Source organism: Ipomoea nil, unplaced genomic scaffold (assembly GCF_001879475.1).
Source record: "Ipomoea nil cultivar Tokyo-kokei standard unplaced genomic scaffold, Asagao_1.1 scaffold1525, whole genome shotgun sequence".
Lineage (NCBI taxonomy): Eukaryota > Viridiplantae > Streptophyta > Magnoliopsida > Solanales > Convolvulaceae > Ipomoea > Ipomoea nil.
Window position 1 is genome coordinate 87,808 of NW_017617953.1, and position 19,693 is coordinate 107,500.

The 19,693-nt window shown below is 37.2% G+C and overlaps 2 protein-coding genes across 3 annotated transcripts; one reads left to right on the forward strand and one right to left on the reverse strand.

Moving 5' to 3' along the window:
• Nucleotides 1-6,052: 6,052 nt before the first annotated feature.
• Nucleotides 6,053-6,878, forward strand: LOC109189290 (copper transporter 5.1-like). The gene has a single exon (XM_019340084.1). The coding sequence runs from the start codon at nucleotides 6,277-6,279 to the stop codon at nucleotides 6,757-6,759; it is 483 nt and encodes a 160-aa protein (XP_019195629.1). The 5' UTR covers nucleotides 6,053-6,276; the 3' UTR covers nucleotides 6,760-6,878.
• Nucleotides 6,879-7,456: 578 nt separating this feature from the next.
• Nucleotides 7,457-14,101, reverse strand: LOC109189288 (G-protein coupled receptor 1). 2 transcript variants are annotated; one of them, XR_002055569.1, is made up of 10 exons: nucleotides 13,789-14,101; nucleotides 12,724-12,755; nucleotides 12,444-12,613; nucleotides 12,144-12,247; nucleotides 11,398-11,499; nucleotides 11,251-11,307; nucleotides 8,776-8,919; nucleotides 8,194-8,264; nucleotides 7,831-8,053; nucleotides 7,457-7,723 (listed from the first exon to the last, which is right to left on the reverse strand). XR_002055569.1 is itself a non-coding variant. In XM_019340081.1 (9 exons), exons 1-9 carry the CDS (start codon nucleotides 13,969-13,971, stop codon nucleotides 7,951-7,953), a joined length of 966 nt encoding a protein of 321 aa, XP_019195626.1. In that variant the 5' UTR covers nucleotides 13,972-14,101; the 3' UTR covers nucleotides 7,457-7,950. The 2 variants fall into 2 exon arrangements, 1 of the variants encoding a protein (XP_019195626.1); XM_019340081.1 differs by having other exon boundaries at nucleotides 7,457-8,053.
• Nucleotides 14,102-19,693: the final 5,592 nt, after the last annotated feature.

A 19,693-nucleotide genomic window follows, 5' to 3' on the forward strand; every position in this document is an offset into this window, starting at 1 on the left:
CAGATAACAAAAGATAACACACAACCTCACCGCGCGTCCTAAGAATCCTATATTTAGGTACTTAAACACTTAGAGGCTTCACTAAACATCTTAAGGTCTCAACTTAGAGCACTAACCTAAGCTCAACTTAGGTTCTTAAGGTCCAACACTTAACATCCTAGGCTCAAACCAAGAGCTCTAATACCAACTGTAACACCCCCTAAAATAGGCTAATTAAAAACCTTAAAACATGCAGATAACACAACTACACAACGAACACAGCGGAAGACTAAAAGATAACTGGATAAATATAAATCCAAGTCATGGGGTGTTATGCCACGTTCACCAACAAAGATGAACGCTACGGCAAAATTTGCATTGTTTACAACTATCCAAAAGATCTCAACAGTCTACAACTAGGTAGGCACACAGGCCATAAACCAACGGGAGAGCTATGCTAACAGGCACTAGACTGCGCACTCACCTAGACATCACCTGAAAGAACACAATAAAACATGGGACGACGCCCAGTCAGCGAATAATGCTGGTAACCCACCAATACATGTGAAATAACAAACATAAGTAAGGTATAAGTTGTAAAACCATTTCCGAAACGGAATACATATATACATAGGTGTAAAACCAAGAGTAAAAGCCAACGTAAGACTCAACACTCTAAACAACAACAACTCGGGAACACATCCCAAGACCACAAGAACAACACGACTTACAAAAGAGTCAAGGCAAGATCTATCATCACAAAATAGATCAAAACCCGACAAGCACAACGCAAAAGAATAAGACTCACACAACCGGCAACACATGCCTTTGTGACTACACACGTCACAAGATAAGAACTCACCACAGTGGCTACAATAGCCCTCGTGATATCACCCATCACGAGTTGATATGTCTGCCTTATGCCCGGTTCCAACCTTATGGCTACCCCCAACCTTGTTTCTTCATTCCAACCATTACCTCCAGGACCCCTGTACTTCTTAGTCCAACCTTTTCCCTCCTGGGACCGTCGTCCCCTACCAACAAAGCCACCAATTTCATAGTACACAAGGTACCGTACACACACACGGCGACACACGCCTTCCCAAGAAAATACGTGAACCTGACACACAGGTCACAACTCCATAATCACGTCACGGCCACCACGAGGACCGCTGCAATACCTTGGTGACTAGTGTCCCATACCACTAATCGTGCAATCCAGGTAAAGCCACACACGCATCAGACCTCAACAGGAATCAATCAACGGATTACAACGAAGGTATGAAACATACTCAATCAAGGAATGGGTCACAGCCCAACAACATCAACGATGAATAACACAAGTTATCATCAACCAATCGGAAGGTACAAACAACACACACACTAGCATTTAGACACCAAACTAGCATGCTTATCAAACGGATAAACCAAAGGAAGTTCCGAGGAACACACAAGACACATCACGGTTCAACGAAACACAATGTTGAACACTTAGCACGATTCAAGACAACAAAGTCCTACATGGATACCTACCATATAGTTCTAGACATACGAAACATCAAGAAGACACTCAAATAGTTACACAAAAGAACATCGGGAAGTCCAAAGACCGAATACCGAGTCAAAAGAATCACGGGAAACAAATCCCCAAAACAACTCCACTTGTGTACTCGCGGGTGGACCCACGGGTAGGCCCCTACCCGCGGCTCCGCCCGCGGGTACTGGCCTCCCACCTTGTGTACCCTGCGGGTGGGCCTCCTACCCGCCGTTCCGCCCGCGGGTACAACCTGTACCACAACACCACACTTCGCGAAATTCATATCCAAACACAAATTCAAGTCCAAAACATGTCAAATCTCACCCAATACAACAAAATGACTTGAATCATAGGAAATGCCAAGCAATGGCACAAGAGAACCCTAAACACAAGCTCTAGATATGCATTTTCACAAGACAAATGCATAAACACTCACATTTCATAGCAAAACACAAGTAAAATCCAAGAAATCACATATAGGTAAGCAAAATAGATTTTGTAGAGCATGGGTTACCTCATTCGCTTATCCAACCAAAACAACGCCAACATAGGTTAGGCTCAACACAAAAACCAAGCTACCGGGAACCTGTGAATCAAACCGATCCTTCAACTATGAACACAAGCACTAATAAAACTAATTAGTGCTGCTCATAAGGGAAATTAAACCCTAGATCCTTCCTTAATTACCCACAAGCTCAACCATCTAGCCAACACTTAACACCAAAGCACCCCTTACCACTAAGCTAAACATCTTATTGGTAACTTAATCACAACAAAATTAATTAACTATTAAGCAAGCAAGAATCATAGGTAACAGCTCACCATCTTCCTTCGTCTTCTTCACGCCATTCTACTGCTCCCGCGGGTGGAACACGGTGAGATCCACCACCCGCGCCTGCTCTGCTTCGCCGGAGCTACCACGACGCCGGAGGAGGAGCTCAACGGAGGTGTGGATGTTCTGTTCAAAGGGGAGAAAGGTCGCCGCCCCAAGCTCTGTTCCGTCGCCGCCGATCCACCACCATATCGCCAGTTTGCTTCGCCAAAGATCGCAGCTTGCCGAAGCTCTGCCTCTTCTACCGAATGGAGGAGACAACGAGGGCTTGGTCACCAGAGCTTCACCACCACCTCACCACTGTTGTTCGTTGCTGCTTGGGGTACGCCGGAGGTTCGCCAAAACCGCTACTTGCCGATGATGCTCTACACTTCTACAAGAGGTCACGAGAAGAGCTAAGGAGAAGGGAAAGATGGGATGGCTTGATGCTGGTTGCAGCTTTAAACCGAGAGAGATTGACGAAGAGGAGAGGTTGCTTGGCTGCTACTGTTTGTCGAAGAAGGAAGAAGGAAATGGGGTTATTTGGTTCGTTCATGACAAAGCCGATAGGGAGAGGAGGTGCTGGAGTTAAGATCTCGGGTGCTTGGATTATTGATGATACAATGCATACACACACACTGACACAAGAGATGGTAGGGTTCACTCACTAGATGGGTTTAGGTTAGATGGGTTGGGTTTAAACACTTTGGGCTCTCTCACACACACACACACACACACACACACACACACACACACAGACACAGATATATATATATATATATATATATATATATATATATATATATATATATATATATATATATATATATATATATATATATATATATATATATATATATATATATATATATATACAAACATATGGGCTCAACTTGTGGGTTCAAGACTTATATAATATATAGTCTTAGGATAGATGGACACTTGGGCTCAAAGAATAATTATTAGGCCTTAGGGATTAAAACTCATTTTTGGGTCTAGGCATATTTTGTACAAAAATATTGGTTCACCATAATAGGTAAACCCGAGCCCGTTTTAAAATAAATAGCTATATAAATGTTTTTATTAAAAATATTTTTTATCGAGACTATAATTTATTTTTAGGAAAATACCGGGTGTCACAGGGGGTAGTGTCAGAAGTGTTGGGGGTTGTTTACTGTTGGATTCCGGTGGGTTAATAGGGGTGTTCCGGCGGGACGGGGGGAGGGGGTACTGTGTAGTTTTGGGTGGTGTTGGGGTTGTCGGTTTTTGTGGGTTTTTTTTTTTTTTTTTTTTTTTTTTTTTTCTTGTTCTAGGTAACTATGAGATTTTTTTTTTTTTTAAATGTTTTTCCATTGGTTTCACCAACCTTGTTTTACACACGTAAGAAGCTTTCAGTTTGCCAGGCAAATATTTCCACAACTCTATTTTTTCCCCACTTAAAGAATTATGCATATTTTATGTTTCCATTTGCTTATCCTTCATAGTGCAATTTGATATCCAGCTCCTCCAGAGTCTCAAGGCTACTTGCTGGTTCATGCAAATGGTGGACTTAATCAGATGAGGGCTGGGGTTTGTATTCTTTTCTCTCTGATTTATTTTGCATTAGAGTTATTAATACAATTCCAAGCCAAGATGAGATAGCTCGCATTTGTTGAAGTAGATAAAGAGTTTTTGATGACATGAGCAGATATATTTGAAGTACCGATGAGTGCGCTGGTGTGGGGAAGTGTGTGCGCTTGTTGGTCATATTTGAACGTTAGGATTCAATAATGTTGGTTTTGTCTTAAGTATCCGGAATATATTTTGTTTTCTTTTTTTTATTTATTTTATTTATTTTATTTATTTTATTTTTGTGTATGTAAGGTAGCTTTAATCGTCATTTGCTTTTCATGTTCTCATTTATTATAATATTGTAGATCATATTGTAATGCAATTAGTTTGTGTGTTCTTGGGGTGACGTTTGTGCGTAATTCTGTAATTGCTAATTGGTTGGTGCATTCTAATTAATTTGCTAGTGCGTAATATTGGGCTGGTGGGATCCCGATTCTGGTTTGTGCACTGTGGGGGGGGGGGGGGGGGGGAGGGGGAGTGGGTGCTCAGGAGTATGATAATTATTTTTACTATTTTGTGGTAACTTTTGTTGGTAACTATGCATTAATTTCGGTATGACTAGGTGTCACGGCTGTAGAGACGGTAGATGCGGTAGAGGCTGTACATTTGATGCCGTCTGAGGTTGTTGAAGCACCCCCTGTTCCGCAACCAGACACGGATTCTGATAGCTCGGATGATGGGCTAGATGCGGATGATTAGATAATTGTAATTCTATTAATGAGATATTTGAAAAATTGTTGTTATTTTTTTGAATGCTTAAATTCATATATTTTATTTTATTGTATTTTTATAAACTTAGTATTCACCATCTAATTCGTATACTATTCATCGAATCCACCTTAGTTTATATTGAATTACATCTGTATATTCCACATTACATACTGTGTAGCATATGGGAGTAGAAATTAGTGTGTGCGTTCTTGGGGTGAGGTTTGTGCGTTATACTATAATACACAAACGCACACGCCGGCGTGAACAAACCCATTATAATACTAATGCCCATGATGCACACTCCGTCTTAAACAAACGCACACACCAGAATTCATGCACTAACCAAATAACACACATACAGTCTAATTCATACAAAATGAGCACACAATTTCATCCAGGTTTGTGCGTTATACTGTAATACACAAACGCACACGCCGGCGTGAACAAACCCATTATAATACTAATGCCCATGATGCACACTCCGTCTTAAACAAACGCACACACCAGAATTCATGCACTAACCAAATAACACCCATACAGTCTAATTCATACAAAATGAGCACACAATTTCATCCAGGTTTGTGCGTTATACTGTAATACACAAACGCACACGCCGGCGTGAACAAACCCATTATAATACTAATGCCCATGATGCACACTCCGTCGTAAACAAACGTACACACCAGAATTCATGCACTAACCAAATAACACCCATACAGTCTAATTCATACAAAATGACTACACAATTTCATCTAGGTTTGTGTGTTATACTGTAATACACAAACGCACACGCCGGCGTGAACAAACTCATTATAATACTAATGCTCATGATGCACACTCCGTCGTAAACAAACGCACACACCAGAATTCATGCACTAACCAAATAACACCCATACAGTCTAATTCATACAAAATGAGCACACAATTTCCTTTCACGCACACGCCGTAGAACCTGGATGCACAGACCAACGTACAAAGTTAATTACATACTTAAGTCAGCAACTCTCATAATACAATTTCAATTACTAATGCACAGACCAATGTACAAAGTTAAACTCCTACCGACATTGTCTAGAATTGACTACAACTTATTTCCATAATATTTGTAATCTTTGATTATGATAAAGATTTCAATCTAATTCTAACCAAAATTAACACATTAATACAATTACTTTTAAACCCTTTATTTAAAATATGCCCTTATTTACATTATATTCATCATTCAATCTCATCCATCCATTACAAGTTTATAAATGGATGTAATCTCATCTCACCATCTCATTTAATAAGGGGGTCTGCACCCTCTATATATATATATATATATATATATATATAAAATTTACCACCTTAAAACTAACTGAGTTATCTACAATCCAAAATCTATTTCTAAATGTAGGATGTCCAGTAACATTCACGCAAACGTTTTTGGTACAAATTCCTATATTACATTTTTTGTTGTCTTCGGCTTCCTTTACGCATCAGCCCCTTTCTTATCTTCAAGACTTCAACACCCACCACCCCCCTCTCTTCCATTCCCGGCGGCAAGCGGTCACCAAACCTACCGGTTACCCCTCTCCTCTCTCCGATTTCAGTTCTTGAATCGTCAGAGCACATCAGATCTGCAAAGATGATGCACATGACCTTCTACTGGGGCAAAAACGTGACCCTTTTGTTCGATTTCTGGAAAACCGATTCTTGGACCAGCTACACCCTCACCTTGCTGGCCTGTCTCATCTTCGCCGTCTTCTACCAGTACATGGAGGAGCGCCGCCAGCGGTTCAAGCTGATCTCCACCCTCAGCGCCAAGAAGGGCTTCGACGGCCCCTGCTCGGTTCCGCCATCGTCTCAGCCAAGCCCCATCAACGCGCCGCTCCTTTACTCCCTCCCGACCTTGACCGTGGGTGGCCGCCGGTATGCGGCGAGGTTCGCCGGGGCTGTGCTTTTCGGGGTCAACTCCGCGATCGGGTACATGCTGATGCTGGCCGTCATGTCGTTCAACGCGGGCGTGCTGATCGCCGTCGTGGTGGGCCTCTCCGTGGGGTACCTGCTCTTCCGGAGCGGCGGCGAGGAGGACGTCGTGGTGGTGGATAATCCCTGCGCCTGTGCTTGAAATTCGATACCCTTTCCAGTCTCAATCCCCCACCTTAATCAATTATCATCATATGTATATGTATATAATGTTCTGAATGGATCTGAATCATTTTCTAATTTTATCTTTGGCTTTTGCAATTTCTATTACTCCTAATTAGCCAGTTGCTTTGATCTGGTTGAAAGCAAATTTCCTAATTAGCCATGGTTCGATACTTTACTTTGGATATGGAGCAACCTTGGATCAACTATCTCACTTATTAAAGGTGTTTACAATTCAATTAGGAAATTAATTAGCTGAGTTAATCATTGCGTCCGATAATAAAAATCAGAGTACAATCAAAATTAATTGTCTCACCTATTATAGATGTCTACAATTTAGCAAAGGAATTAATCATTATGTAGCCATAGTGGTTTCCTAATTAGCCAAGGTTTGATACTTGACTTTAAATATGGAGCAACCTTACATCAGCTGTCTCGCTCATTAGAAGTGCTTACAATTTAATTAGGAAACTAATCACAGTATCCGACCTGAGTACAATCGAAATTAACTGTCCCACTTATTAAAAGTGTTTACAATTCAACGAAGGGATTAATTATTGTGTCCAATAATAAAAACTCGGGTAGAATCAAATTAGCAAATTGCTTTGGTCTGGTGGCTGAAAGCATGAAACTGAACCTAAAAAATGGTACGGTACAAGATAAGTAGGTGTTGCCCTAGACAAGGATAAAATGTAGAGTTGTTTAGCTGTAAACATGTCTTGAGGAGTATAACACTCTGTTTGAGAAATTAGGAAGTACATAATCATGTCAGAAGGAAAAGAAAATTCACAACAGATTTTAGTCTAAGAATATTCTTCTCGATCTAAAGAATGCACATCTCATTATCATCATCATCACCATAGCCAACTGCTGATGCCTTTTAATATGATGATAATCCTACAGTTGTGTTTCGTGAAGCTTGCCAATACAGTAGAAAATCACAGCTGTTCCAGCCCAATTCGAAAGAAAGAATGATAGATTTTGATTCAGCTTTAATGTCTGAATGGAAAAAGAAACCGAAGAGGAACACGTGAGCAGGAGTGAGACAAACCGTTTATCTTCTATGCACAAATAGTATGATGCCGGCAGAGCAGGTTTCTCGGTTTCTTGCTTTAGTACATTTCCCCTTCACCAAATCACCTAGTGATGTACAAGTGCAAAGATCTCAGTGCTATTGTTGATTCTCAACTTTTAATGGAATTAGTTCACTGTCTTGCTGTTGGCCACTTGACCTCAAGCTCTTGGGAAACCATCTGCGTAAGCTTTCTGGCAATCTGGATGAATACATGCCAAACAAGAAATGAATATTTTTTATTAACTTATTTACTATCTTTCCTGTTTCTGGTTTTAGGGCGAATGGGGGTGGGTGGGGTTCATGTATCAAAATTACAGAATTTGAGTAACAAAGCCTTACAGGTCTAATCTTTCATGAATTGCCCGTCGCACTGATGAGTTCAGGCCATATGCTATTGAGTTAAAAAGACCCTAAGACAAGAGCATAGACAAGGTTAAATACTAAATCAATACTTGCCCATTATTACAAAAAGGCAGAAAGAGACAACAAAAGAGCTTGTTGATACTCTAAAGTGTGAATCTTGGAAGAATACAGAATAAGGAAGATGAATAATCATTTTGAAGTCAATGTGACCCTTACACATGATTCTCTCAAGTGCTTCTACTCTTTATAAAAATAAAATGGTAATTATAGTAATTTGTTAGATCACATTCTAAGACACCTAAGTAATCAGTGATAATTCAACTTTGTTGGTGGTGTATGGAAATTAGAAAGACATCAAGGAAACACATTAAATTTCTTATAAAAGAATTAAAGCACAAACATGGATATACAAATAACTATTTAACAATCATAATCAATATCAATTAAAAGTCCCAAATATCTATGCTGTGCAAATTTCAAAAATTAAGAAGCATATATCCCAGGAGCCTGGATAAATAAATTCTCCACAGGATGCATGTACTCGTTAGAAATACTAACCATAAGAGCAGCCATGCCAACGTCAAGTACTGAAAGCCAAAAGATTTTATGGTCTGGTTCAATAAAATCATGTATGCGATTTACTGTGGCAAAAAACCATGAACCTATCAGAATAAGCGGATAGTAGCCCCATCGACTCATCGCCTGTAAAGCAGTCATTATTAGGAAAAATTAGGCAATTTAAATGAAAACTAGCATAATGACACATTTAGGGTGCGTTGAATATTTTTTTGTATATTAATGAAAATTCAGAACCGCTGGGAACTAAACTATGCAACTTAATTGCTCAACCATGATTCATGACAACAATAGCTCTTCAGTTATCCAAGAAATTATATCATACAGATTTCAAGAACAGTGAATTTTAGGGTGTGTTGAATATTTTCTTAGGAAACCCGGGGGAGTGAGAAGAGAGGGGTGCAGAGATGAGAGAATAATTTTGACTTCCACCTAATTTGAGGATTATGACGAGTAAAAACTTCATGATTTAACTTTCCTTCCCTTTCTTTGGTAAGATGAAGCTAGGAAATTGGGAGCATTGTATAGGAAGGATAAAAAGTGTGTCCAATCCTTAGTAAGGTGGAAATCAGCAATGTACACCTTGTCACAATAAAAAATAAATCCTTTATATAATAAAGCTATATAGTTTGGGAAATAATTAATGTTACAATTAATGCCACAACATCTTTTATTATTAAAAAAAAAAAAAAAGCACAACATTTAAAAAATAAAATAGCTATATATTATATAATCATATAAAAATATACTTTTGAAAAATAAAATAACTATATATTATATAATCATATAAAAATGTGTTCAATTAGAGTTTAAATTTACACATACAAAATTTGAAATTTGCTTTCCAAATGTAATTATCTTAGGGTCCGTTTGGAAAGCTGGAAAATGACTTTTGGAAAATGTTTTCTGGAAAATGAGTCATTTTCCGGAAAACATTTTCCTTTCCAGTGTTTGGTTGCATTCTGGAAAACTGTTTTTGTGTGTTTGGTTCATTTTCTGGAAAATGAGTAGAATTGTATAATTAAACATTTTAATTATTTTATTTAGAATATTACAACATGTATAATAATATATAATAATATAATAATAATTTTAAATATAATAAAATAATAACTAATAATATATCAAAAATATTATGGTGGTGGTGGTTGTGTAGTGTAGTGGTGTTATTTGTTATATAATAATAATAATAATATTAATAATATTAATAATAATAATAATAATAATAATAATAATAATAATAATAATAACTGGTAGTGGTATGACAGTGGTGGCAGTGGTGGTAGTGTGGTGGCGATGGTTGTAATGGTATGGTGGTGGTGGTGGTGGCGGCGACGGTGGTTGCGGTGGTATGGTGGTGGTGGTGGCGGTGGTATGGTCGTGGTGGTGGCGGCGGTGGTGTGATGGTGGTGGTGGTTGCGGTGGTAAGGTGGTGGTGGCGGCAACGGTGGTATGGTGATGGTGGTGGCGGCGACGGTGGTTACGGTGGTATGGTGGTGGTGGTGGCGGCGGCGGTATGGTGGTGGTGGTGGCGGTGACGATGGTTGCGGTGGTATGGTGGCGGCGACGACAGTGGTTGCGGTGGTATGGTGGTGGTGGCGGCAGCGGTGGTATGGTGGTGGTGGCGACAGCGGTTGTATGGTGTTGGTGGTGGTAGTGGTTGCGGTGGTATGGTGTTGGTGGTGGTAGTGGTGGTGGTGTGGTGGCGGTGGTTGCGGTGGTATAGTGGTGGTAGCGGCGGCAGTAGTGGTGGTGATGGTGGTAGTGGTATGGTGTTGATGATGTTGGTGGTGGTGTGATGTTGGTGTAAAAGTTGGAAAATGACTTCCCTCCAAAAAAAAGGGAAGTCATTTTCCTCCAAAACAAGCCTATTTTCCAAAGTCAACGGAAAATGATTTCCGTTGACTTGATTTTCCAGGCACATCCAAACACTGAAAACTTGGAAAATGATTTCCAGAACTCATTTTCCAGGTTTCCAAACACACCCTTAGTTATTATTCGTTTTGTGAAAATTATAATATAGATGAAATACAATTAAGAAGAAATCAATGTAATTATGTAAATTCTCTCTATAAATTTATTTGAATATGCACATAATTAGAGATTATATTAATCATACAAGATTATAATTTTAATTTTAATTGTAATTTTGTATTCTATAAAAATAATAAATACTTGACCAATGGAAGCTCAAAAATATTATTATATTAAATAATTTAAAATATTTTAGTTTTTCTATTTTTTATTTATATTTATAATAATATAATTTTTTTCCGTGCATCGCGCGGGTGAATTACTAGTAAAAGGAATAGTGGGATGTATAGCAATCCAAAACCAAGAATGTTGAAGATACTCCTGATAATGCTTCAATCCTTAATTTCACATCTATTAAGACAATTAGACATTGAATTCTCTATTAGTCTTTGGTCATATGCATCTCAGATAAATTCACCCTACCTTCATGTCTGGTCGTGCATCGGACTGGTATGCACGCTCTGACATGCCAACTGCCATCTAAACATCAAAAGTAGAATCAGTATAGAGAAAAGCTCATTTTAGACCTGCATAAGATAAACCAAGAGCCTGAATTGAAATTGAACATACACGAGTTGCGTTGTTAAGCATCCGTATTACTTGAAAGTATGTGATGCCATTGAATAGAATTGCAGCCCAGAGAGGTGCATAAAATGTAACAAAGTGAACTGCCTGCAATATATCAATTTCATTTTTGCATGTTAAACAACCCTTTGTACAAGTCAATATTATCAACTATATATGCCACACAAAACATTTTTAGCTTGGCATCATCCTTCACATTCCAGTTAGCGCAATAATCTAGAGTAGCAACTTTGTTCTTCTACATATGTATAGAAGTAATTTTTTTTGTAAAGCGCAAACAAAAATAGGAGTAGAAGTTTACTACAAGGCCATGCCAAATTGTTACAATTTCAAATGTAAGGACTGAAGAGCCATGAAAGAGGTAACCATCTTAACAAGCTTTACTGGTAAATAGCTTGCAGCTACAAAATTTCCATGAGCTAATCATCAAGTTTAGGCAGAGGAAAAAAAAAATCTCTTTTAAACATTGACTGTTAGCATATTCACATAATGGTGTGGTTTTGCTAATTTCTGCACGATAGTTACATGGAGCAAGTAGAAATGTAATGGCAGCAGAAAAACAAAGGAGAGGACTTAATAAGTCAAAAAATAGCGAGCAACTTTGACCCTAGCCATAGGGGATGTTGGTTTTCTTGGTCATTCAAGCTAAATAATGTAGCTATCCTCCTGTGATTTGTGTGGTGGATTGCGCAAGGACAAAACAGCTAATATTTATACCATCACAAACTTACCTTTCCTGCACGACCTGCTTGTGCCCAACACAAGGTTCCTAAACGAGTTATATGCCTATGGTCATTGCCAATAGAGCGTATAACTGTCATGACAATTGAAGTTCCTGCAAGTAGTTTATCCGAAAATTAGTTATGCAAGAATATGATCAAAGAACATAGCATTACAGTAGAGCATATGCAGAGCCAACTAACAGAAATAAAATACATAGAGAAGGAAGCTGCTTCAGTACAAAAATATAGAAGTTCATAACGATTTTAAAAGAAGCTGATGTCTAATCAAATATGAGTAAAAATTAGTACCCCAAACATATAAATGAAACATAGGCTCCAAATCTTCAACATCAGTTTTATGCCTAACAACTGTTCGGTGAAGGGTAAAAGCAATTGTAGTAGTCCAAAGAAAAGAGGCTACACAGAAGAAATGTGTTGTGTAGCCCTGAGCATAACAAAAGAACCCTTTGGAAGGATCCCTGCATTACAAGTATGAATCATATGCATTCAGCAACCATAAGACACAATGGAGAAGAAAACATTATATTGAAAGCCAATTATAGTGATTCCTACATACAAACATTCTTACCCAATTATGCTGAAGAAACTGCAGCACATATCCTGCACCCAAAGTAATGTGATTAATTAATTGTTCACTACCTAAAAGAAGCACATAGATGAATAAGGAAAACACTGTACTAAAAATAACAACAAATATGTAAACCATACAAAGCACAGCATTGGCTCAAGATGTTAGATCAAAACTAGAATGACCAAAACTGAGTTGGTATCAAGAGCTGTACCATTCTTCAAAAGCATGACTTGATATATGGATATGCTAACACTGATTTCAAAAACTATGCCTGACTCAAGAAAGAAAAGAGGGAAGATGAAAGGGGCAAACTAAACATTTTTCTAGATGAGAAAACTCTCCTTCCTATCCAGTTTTTGGGAGTTGAACAAGTTGCTATACATATGTTTCCTTCATTCCTTTACTTCTGAATGGGTGGTTTACACACTCTACTCTTTATATCTTAACAAAAAATGACAATGGACCATTAATTATTTCTATCCCACCCATCAATACAGCACTCATCACACCGACCAAACATGCAAACTGTGGAATACATGCTACAAGAATTGTCAATTTCTTTTTCCTTTTTGTTTGAGGAGCACATTCAACAATAAGCCAACTTAAATATGGGAAGCTGATGGTTCAAAGCTAAATTAGTATCCAATGGACCAAAACTTGATAACTTAAATATTTATATAGCTGCTAATATACTTACTTCCAAGCAATTTGCAGTTGAATATTACTGTAATTTCTAAGATCTCAATGCCCGAATTTCACCACAATTGCAGTAACAAGGCAAATGCAATCACTTGTAAGTTAGTTCCAACTAACACCAAACTCAATTTTGGAGGTGAAATCTAGAAGATCCCAACCAATCTAAATAAGAAATGATCTTCAATTTCATTTCTAATGATAGTATTTTACTCTCTTTAGGACGAATGCTAATAGAATATGCAGTGCAAAACCCTAGGTACATTGAACAAGATTAACGAGAGCCGAAAAGGAGAAGAATATAAATAAATAAATAAATAAATAAAGCATTTAATTTAATTTAATTTAATGGAAGAATAAAAGTAGTACGGAGAGGGCGAGGAAGAAGACGAGCTTGAAGGAAAACTTTCGGAGCTCCTTGAAGAGCAAGTAGCATAGCACTATGAATCCAGACCCCACCAACGACAGACTCGACCCGCCGGTGTTCACCGCCGTCAGCACTTGCCGCTCCATCGCCGTCAGGTTCGCCATCACCGCTTGCACCGTCGTCATTTCTGTCGCTCTCTCTCCGTTTCCGTCTCACGATTTCTCGGCCTCCCTAACAGTTTGTATAATGTGCCATAACATACCATGGAGGTTTTTCTCTGCTCTAGATTTCTCTGCCAATAACAAGGAGATGCTAGTAAGTTTTACAATGGTTTATATATAAAAGGAAAAAGTGTCAAATTGACCCCTAAGTCGAGTAGATAGTGCAATTGGGTCCCCTAAGTGAAAAAAGCTTCATTCAGGTCTCCTAAACCTGTAAAATTGTTCAATTAAGTCCAATTTGACTTATTTATCAGGTTAAATGCATACGATATTGACACGTGTTCTTATTTTATTTTTTTATTAAAAGTATTATTTATTATAAATTAATTAAAATAATAATAATAATAATAATTAAAAAGAATTAAAAAAAAAATTAAAACCGTCGTGGCCAGACGGCTACGGCTGTCCTTCAAAAAGGAAGACAGCCACTAACTGTCCAGCGTGGACAGCCGGTGGCAGTTTTTTTTTTTTTTTTTTAATTTTTAATTTTTAATTTTTAATTTTTAAATATTATTATTATTATTATTTTAATTAATTTATAATAAATAATATTTTTAATAAAAAATAAAATAAGGACACGTGTCAACATCTTATGCATTTAACCTGATAAACAAGTCAACTTAGACTTAATTGAACAATTTTACAGGTTTAGGGGACCTGAATGGAGCTTTTTTCACTTAGGGAACCCAATTGCACTATCCACTCGACTTAGGGGGTCAATTTGACACTTTCCTATATAAAATATACAAACTAAAAACACACAAGTCGCTTTAGCCGACTAATTACATATATATCCTCAAAGATCACAGTCAACAAACTGTCAAATAGACGGAGGACCAAATTGTGTTAAAAATGTAAAGTTAAGGACTTAATTGGTTGAAATTGAAAGTTGAGGACCATTTTGTGAATTTAGCTATAGTCGAGGGACCATTTTGGGTATTTACTCTATATTGAAATTCATTTTAAACTTTTGATGGAAGAATATTAACTCTTTAAATAAACAATAAATGATCTTGTGATCTAGTGTCATGAAGTGGCTTTTAATTATAGAATATTTACTCTTTGATCTTGTGATCTAGTGGTATGAAGTGACTTTTGATTGAAGAATATTAACTCTTTAAATTAAACAGTAAATGATCTTGTCATCTAGTGGCATAAAATGACTTTTGGTTGAAGAATATTAACTCTTTAACCAGTAAATGATTTCGTGATCTAATGTCATGAAGTTGCTCTCCTAAATAGACTCTCCTAAATAGGAAGTTATAGGTTTGAGCCCCAATTGGGAACAGTATTGATTCTTTGTAACTTAGTAAGTTGAAAAAGTAGTTATGAACAAATATTACGTTATAACAGAGTCTTGTAACTATATTGAAATTCGCTTTAAACTTTTGATTAAATGACTAACTATTTAACCAATAAATGATCTTGTGGTCTAGTAGCATGAAGTGACTTTCCTAAATAGGAGGTCATTGGTTGAGCCCCATTTGGGCGGCATTGGTTCTTTGTGATTCAATAGGTTGAGAAAGTAGTTATAAACAAATATCTTGTGGTCAAGTAGCATAAAGTGGCTTTCTTAAATAGGAGGTCATTGGTTTGATCCCCATTTCGGCGGTATTGATTCTTTATGATTCAGTAGGTTGAGAAAATAGTTATAAACAAATATTACAATATTGTAACAGAGTAAGTAGTAGGGAAAAAAAAAACTCTTAAAAAATAGTGATCCGTTTAGTTTTTCTACTATAAAAAAACACACAAGTTGCTTTGGTCGAGTAGTTAAGACGTGTGCCTGCTAAGTATATGGGGTTTCCTCGCGAGAGTTTGAATGTCTCATGCAATGATAAAAATAAATTTTAATTATTTTAAACAATGCAATTTCCTTTGATTAATACAAAAAAAAAAAAAAAGAATCTTGTAACAATATTGAAATTCGATTTAAACATTTGATTGAAGTATATTAACTCTTTAACCAGTAAATTATCTTGTGGTCTAGTGGTATGAGCCTGATTGCATCCATGGGTTTGAGCCTGATTGGGTGCGGTATTGATTCTTTGTGATTCAAAAAACTCTAAAAAACAGTGATCCGTTCATTTGATATCTTCAGGCGTGTAAGTTGATTGCATCCATCAATTATGAATATATATATATATATATATATATATATATATATATATATATATATATATATATATTTATTTATTTATTTATTTATTTATTTATTTACATGGCGCACCTTAAATACACAAATCACCACGCACCTTAAGTCCACAAACAAAGCACCTTAAGAACACAAATCACTCACCTTAAGTACAAAAATCACGCACATTGAGCACAAAACTTACACACTTAAGATTTTAAAATGTTTCACATTAAGCACAAACTCACGCACATTAAGTACAAAACCCACGCACATTAAGCACAAACCTCACGCACATTAAGCCTTAAACTGACACACTTTAAGTATTAACTCATAGACCTTAATCACTAACCCCACGCACCTAAAGCACAAACCCCACGCACATTAAGTACAAACTCCACGCATATTAAGAACAAATCTCACGCACCTTAAGCATAAAAGCCCACACTTTAAGTTTTAACAACTACTCACATTAAGCACAAACCCATGCACCTTAAGCACAAAACCCACGCACCTTACGCACAAGACTCACACACTTTATATTCAAAACTCACGCACATTAATCACAAAACCACTCACCTTAATTTTGACCTAGATGCAAAAATTACAAAATTGTCATCATATTTTTTTTTTTTTTAATTTTGGTAATCTTGGACATTGATTTAAACGAGATGAATGGCTCAGATTAAACCGCACAACTGCACCTGAGGCGTTCACCCGCACCAGAATCGATTTATATATATATATATATATATATATATATATATATATATATATATATATATATGGGAGTTCACGTGCGGCAACGTTGTTAGGTGCGACGGTGCGGTCAATTGCAGGCCATTAGATTAGATAAATCCAATGAATCACATTCATTTAGGCTTCTCCATTATTTTCACGCACGTTCTCACCTACACTACGCGAACTGCAAGGCTAAAGTCGTCATTGGGCACCAGAATAGGGCAAATCATAGTGTTATGTGTTTTATGTTCGTTATTAGTGCATTATTAACCTTACTCTGGTGTATTTGTGGATTCGTGTTGGTGTCAAGTTCAGGTGCGGCCGCGCCTTCCCGTGTGGTCAGTGCGGCCGCACTAATAGTTATACAAATATACACCATCCATGTTAGAAAATGCACACAAAAAAAATGCACAAATTAGGTACGCATCACCAGAACGCACCATTAGGTATGAATAAAAGCACCACATAGTGTTCAAAAATACACCATTGGGGGTAGTGAGTTATATGGTGTACTTTTTGGGTGTGTTGTGTATTTTTTTGGTGTATTTGTGCATTTAATTGTTGTGCTTTTTCCTAACACTATTGGTGACTTTTGTTAACACTGTTGGTGTATCCTATCAAGCGACCGCTATAAATGGCCACTATAATTGCCATAACACCCCCTACTTACTAGAACGCGCTTAAATCTTCAAATCTCCAGTAATTAGCCACTACCATTAGATTGAGAAGATTTGACGATAGTGATAAGGCCGCACCGCCGCACCTAACAACACTGTCGCATATGAGCCTTTTATATATATATATATATATATATATATATATATATATATATATATATATATATATATATATATATATATATATATGCTTCGAATCCGGTGCACCCCTCTAATAGATGAGACCATGAGGCCTCCTAATATCCATTGATTCAATTTCCATCAATGGTTGAGATTATAAGAGATTAGGGTAGTAATTAAGGACATTTTCCAATGTAAAGGACATATTAGTAATTGTAATTCTAATTTATTTATGGACATAATATTATTAGAATATGTAGCATTAAATTAGGGAGTTTGTGGATGGAAATTAATACTTTGAATTACAAAGGCTGATGAGGTGAACTTGGCGTGAACAAGGCTTGAGGAGAAAACGAACGGGTAAGTGCATTTACGTGCCATCGTCTGTGCATATGCTGAATATTGGGGTTTTTTCCGCTGGGATGGTGGGAGGGGGGTGGGGTTTGGTGGACGAACTAGAATATCTGTTATGTGCGTAGCGTGTGCGTGTTCAGTTGGTGAACAAACTATTTTTTTCTCTTTTTTTAGGCCGGGGCACCACTGTTTTCGTGTTGATGCGTTTTTTGGGGGTTGCCTTGTTTGGTGTGGTTGTTTGTGGGTAGCAGTGTCTTACCGTGTGCAAGATAGGGTGTGGTTTAGTTGCTAATTGACAATATTATTTATATTTTCCTGTCTTTCTCATTTAGTTTATTTGTGTTTCTGTTGTTAGGTTGATGCGTGTGTGTTGTTTGGTTGGTGCGTGAACCAAGTGATTCTTGAGCAAGAAGGTTTAATTAAAATTAGATGACCTAAAAATTGATTGAGAACTGGATCCGTGTGTAAATTAATTTAGTTCTAGATACAGACATTTGCTTTAGAACTTTGTGCATTTTTGGCAATGGAACTTTGCATCATGTGGTCCGTGTCGTTTTTTTAGTTTTGTTATTTACACTGGTGTGTGCATTTTTATGGTATGGCATGTGCAACTTTTTGGCAATGGAACTTTGCATCATGTGGTCTATTGTACACGTCATAACACTCCAATGCACACACCAAATACAAAAAACAAAAGCATATGAAGAAATAGCCTGTGCATATCGCTTGTACAAAAAACAAAAGCATATGAAGAAATAGGCCTGTGCATATGAAGAAATAGGCCTGTGCAAAAAAAAAAAAAAAGGCGTGTGCATGATAGTAGCGTACGCATGTGCGTAGGTGCTGGGATTTTCAAACACATGATAATATTAAGTGGAACTGGAGGACACATCTTTATTACGAAAATGTTAAGGTCGAAATTCAAAAACTAACACCAACTACTTGGAAAGGGAAACCAAAGTCAAAAACCCCAGCTAACGCATCATACTCCAAAGTCAGGCCCAGGAGGTCATCATGGAGCTCCATAAAGTGGGCCATGTCCTCCAAAGCTCCAGCTAACGCATCAGACTTCTCAGCATATATCGCAGCCACAGTCTGCAACATTAAAAAATTGTGTTCATATTACAATGCATCCACCCCTTTACATCCCCCTGTTTATACTATAATGCATTAACCTCCTACCCCATACGCACATAGCATACTTGTAAAAAAATTATAAAAAAAAAAAAAAAACAGCAAGCTACATTACCAGCAAGAATCCAACCTCATTGCAAAAAAAAAAAAAAAAAAAAAAAAAAAAAAACCCATTACGAAACAAACACAAACTGAACCCCATTACGCACGATTAGATAAAGGTTTTGATAATAATATTCAGCAAAAGAACAGGAGAACAATATAAAGGGAAATAACAACCAGCACAAGAGACTCCTATTTAAGAGGGATGACTAAAGACTTATTCACCTATTACAATATTGACTAAACATATAATAGGAATAATAAATAATATATGACTAACACGCACAAACCCATACTAATTAAAGCTACACCATGTTTACACTGTAATGCATTCATCACCTAATCCCTACGCACATAGCATACTTGAAAAAACAACTTGAACTATTTTACCGGCAAAAATCTAACCTCAGCATAATAAAAAAAT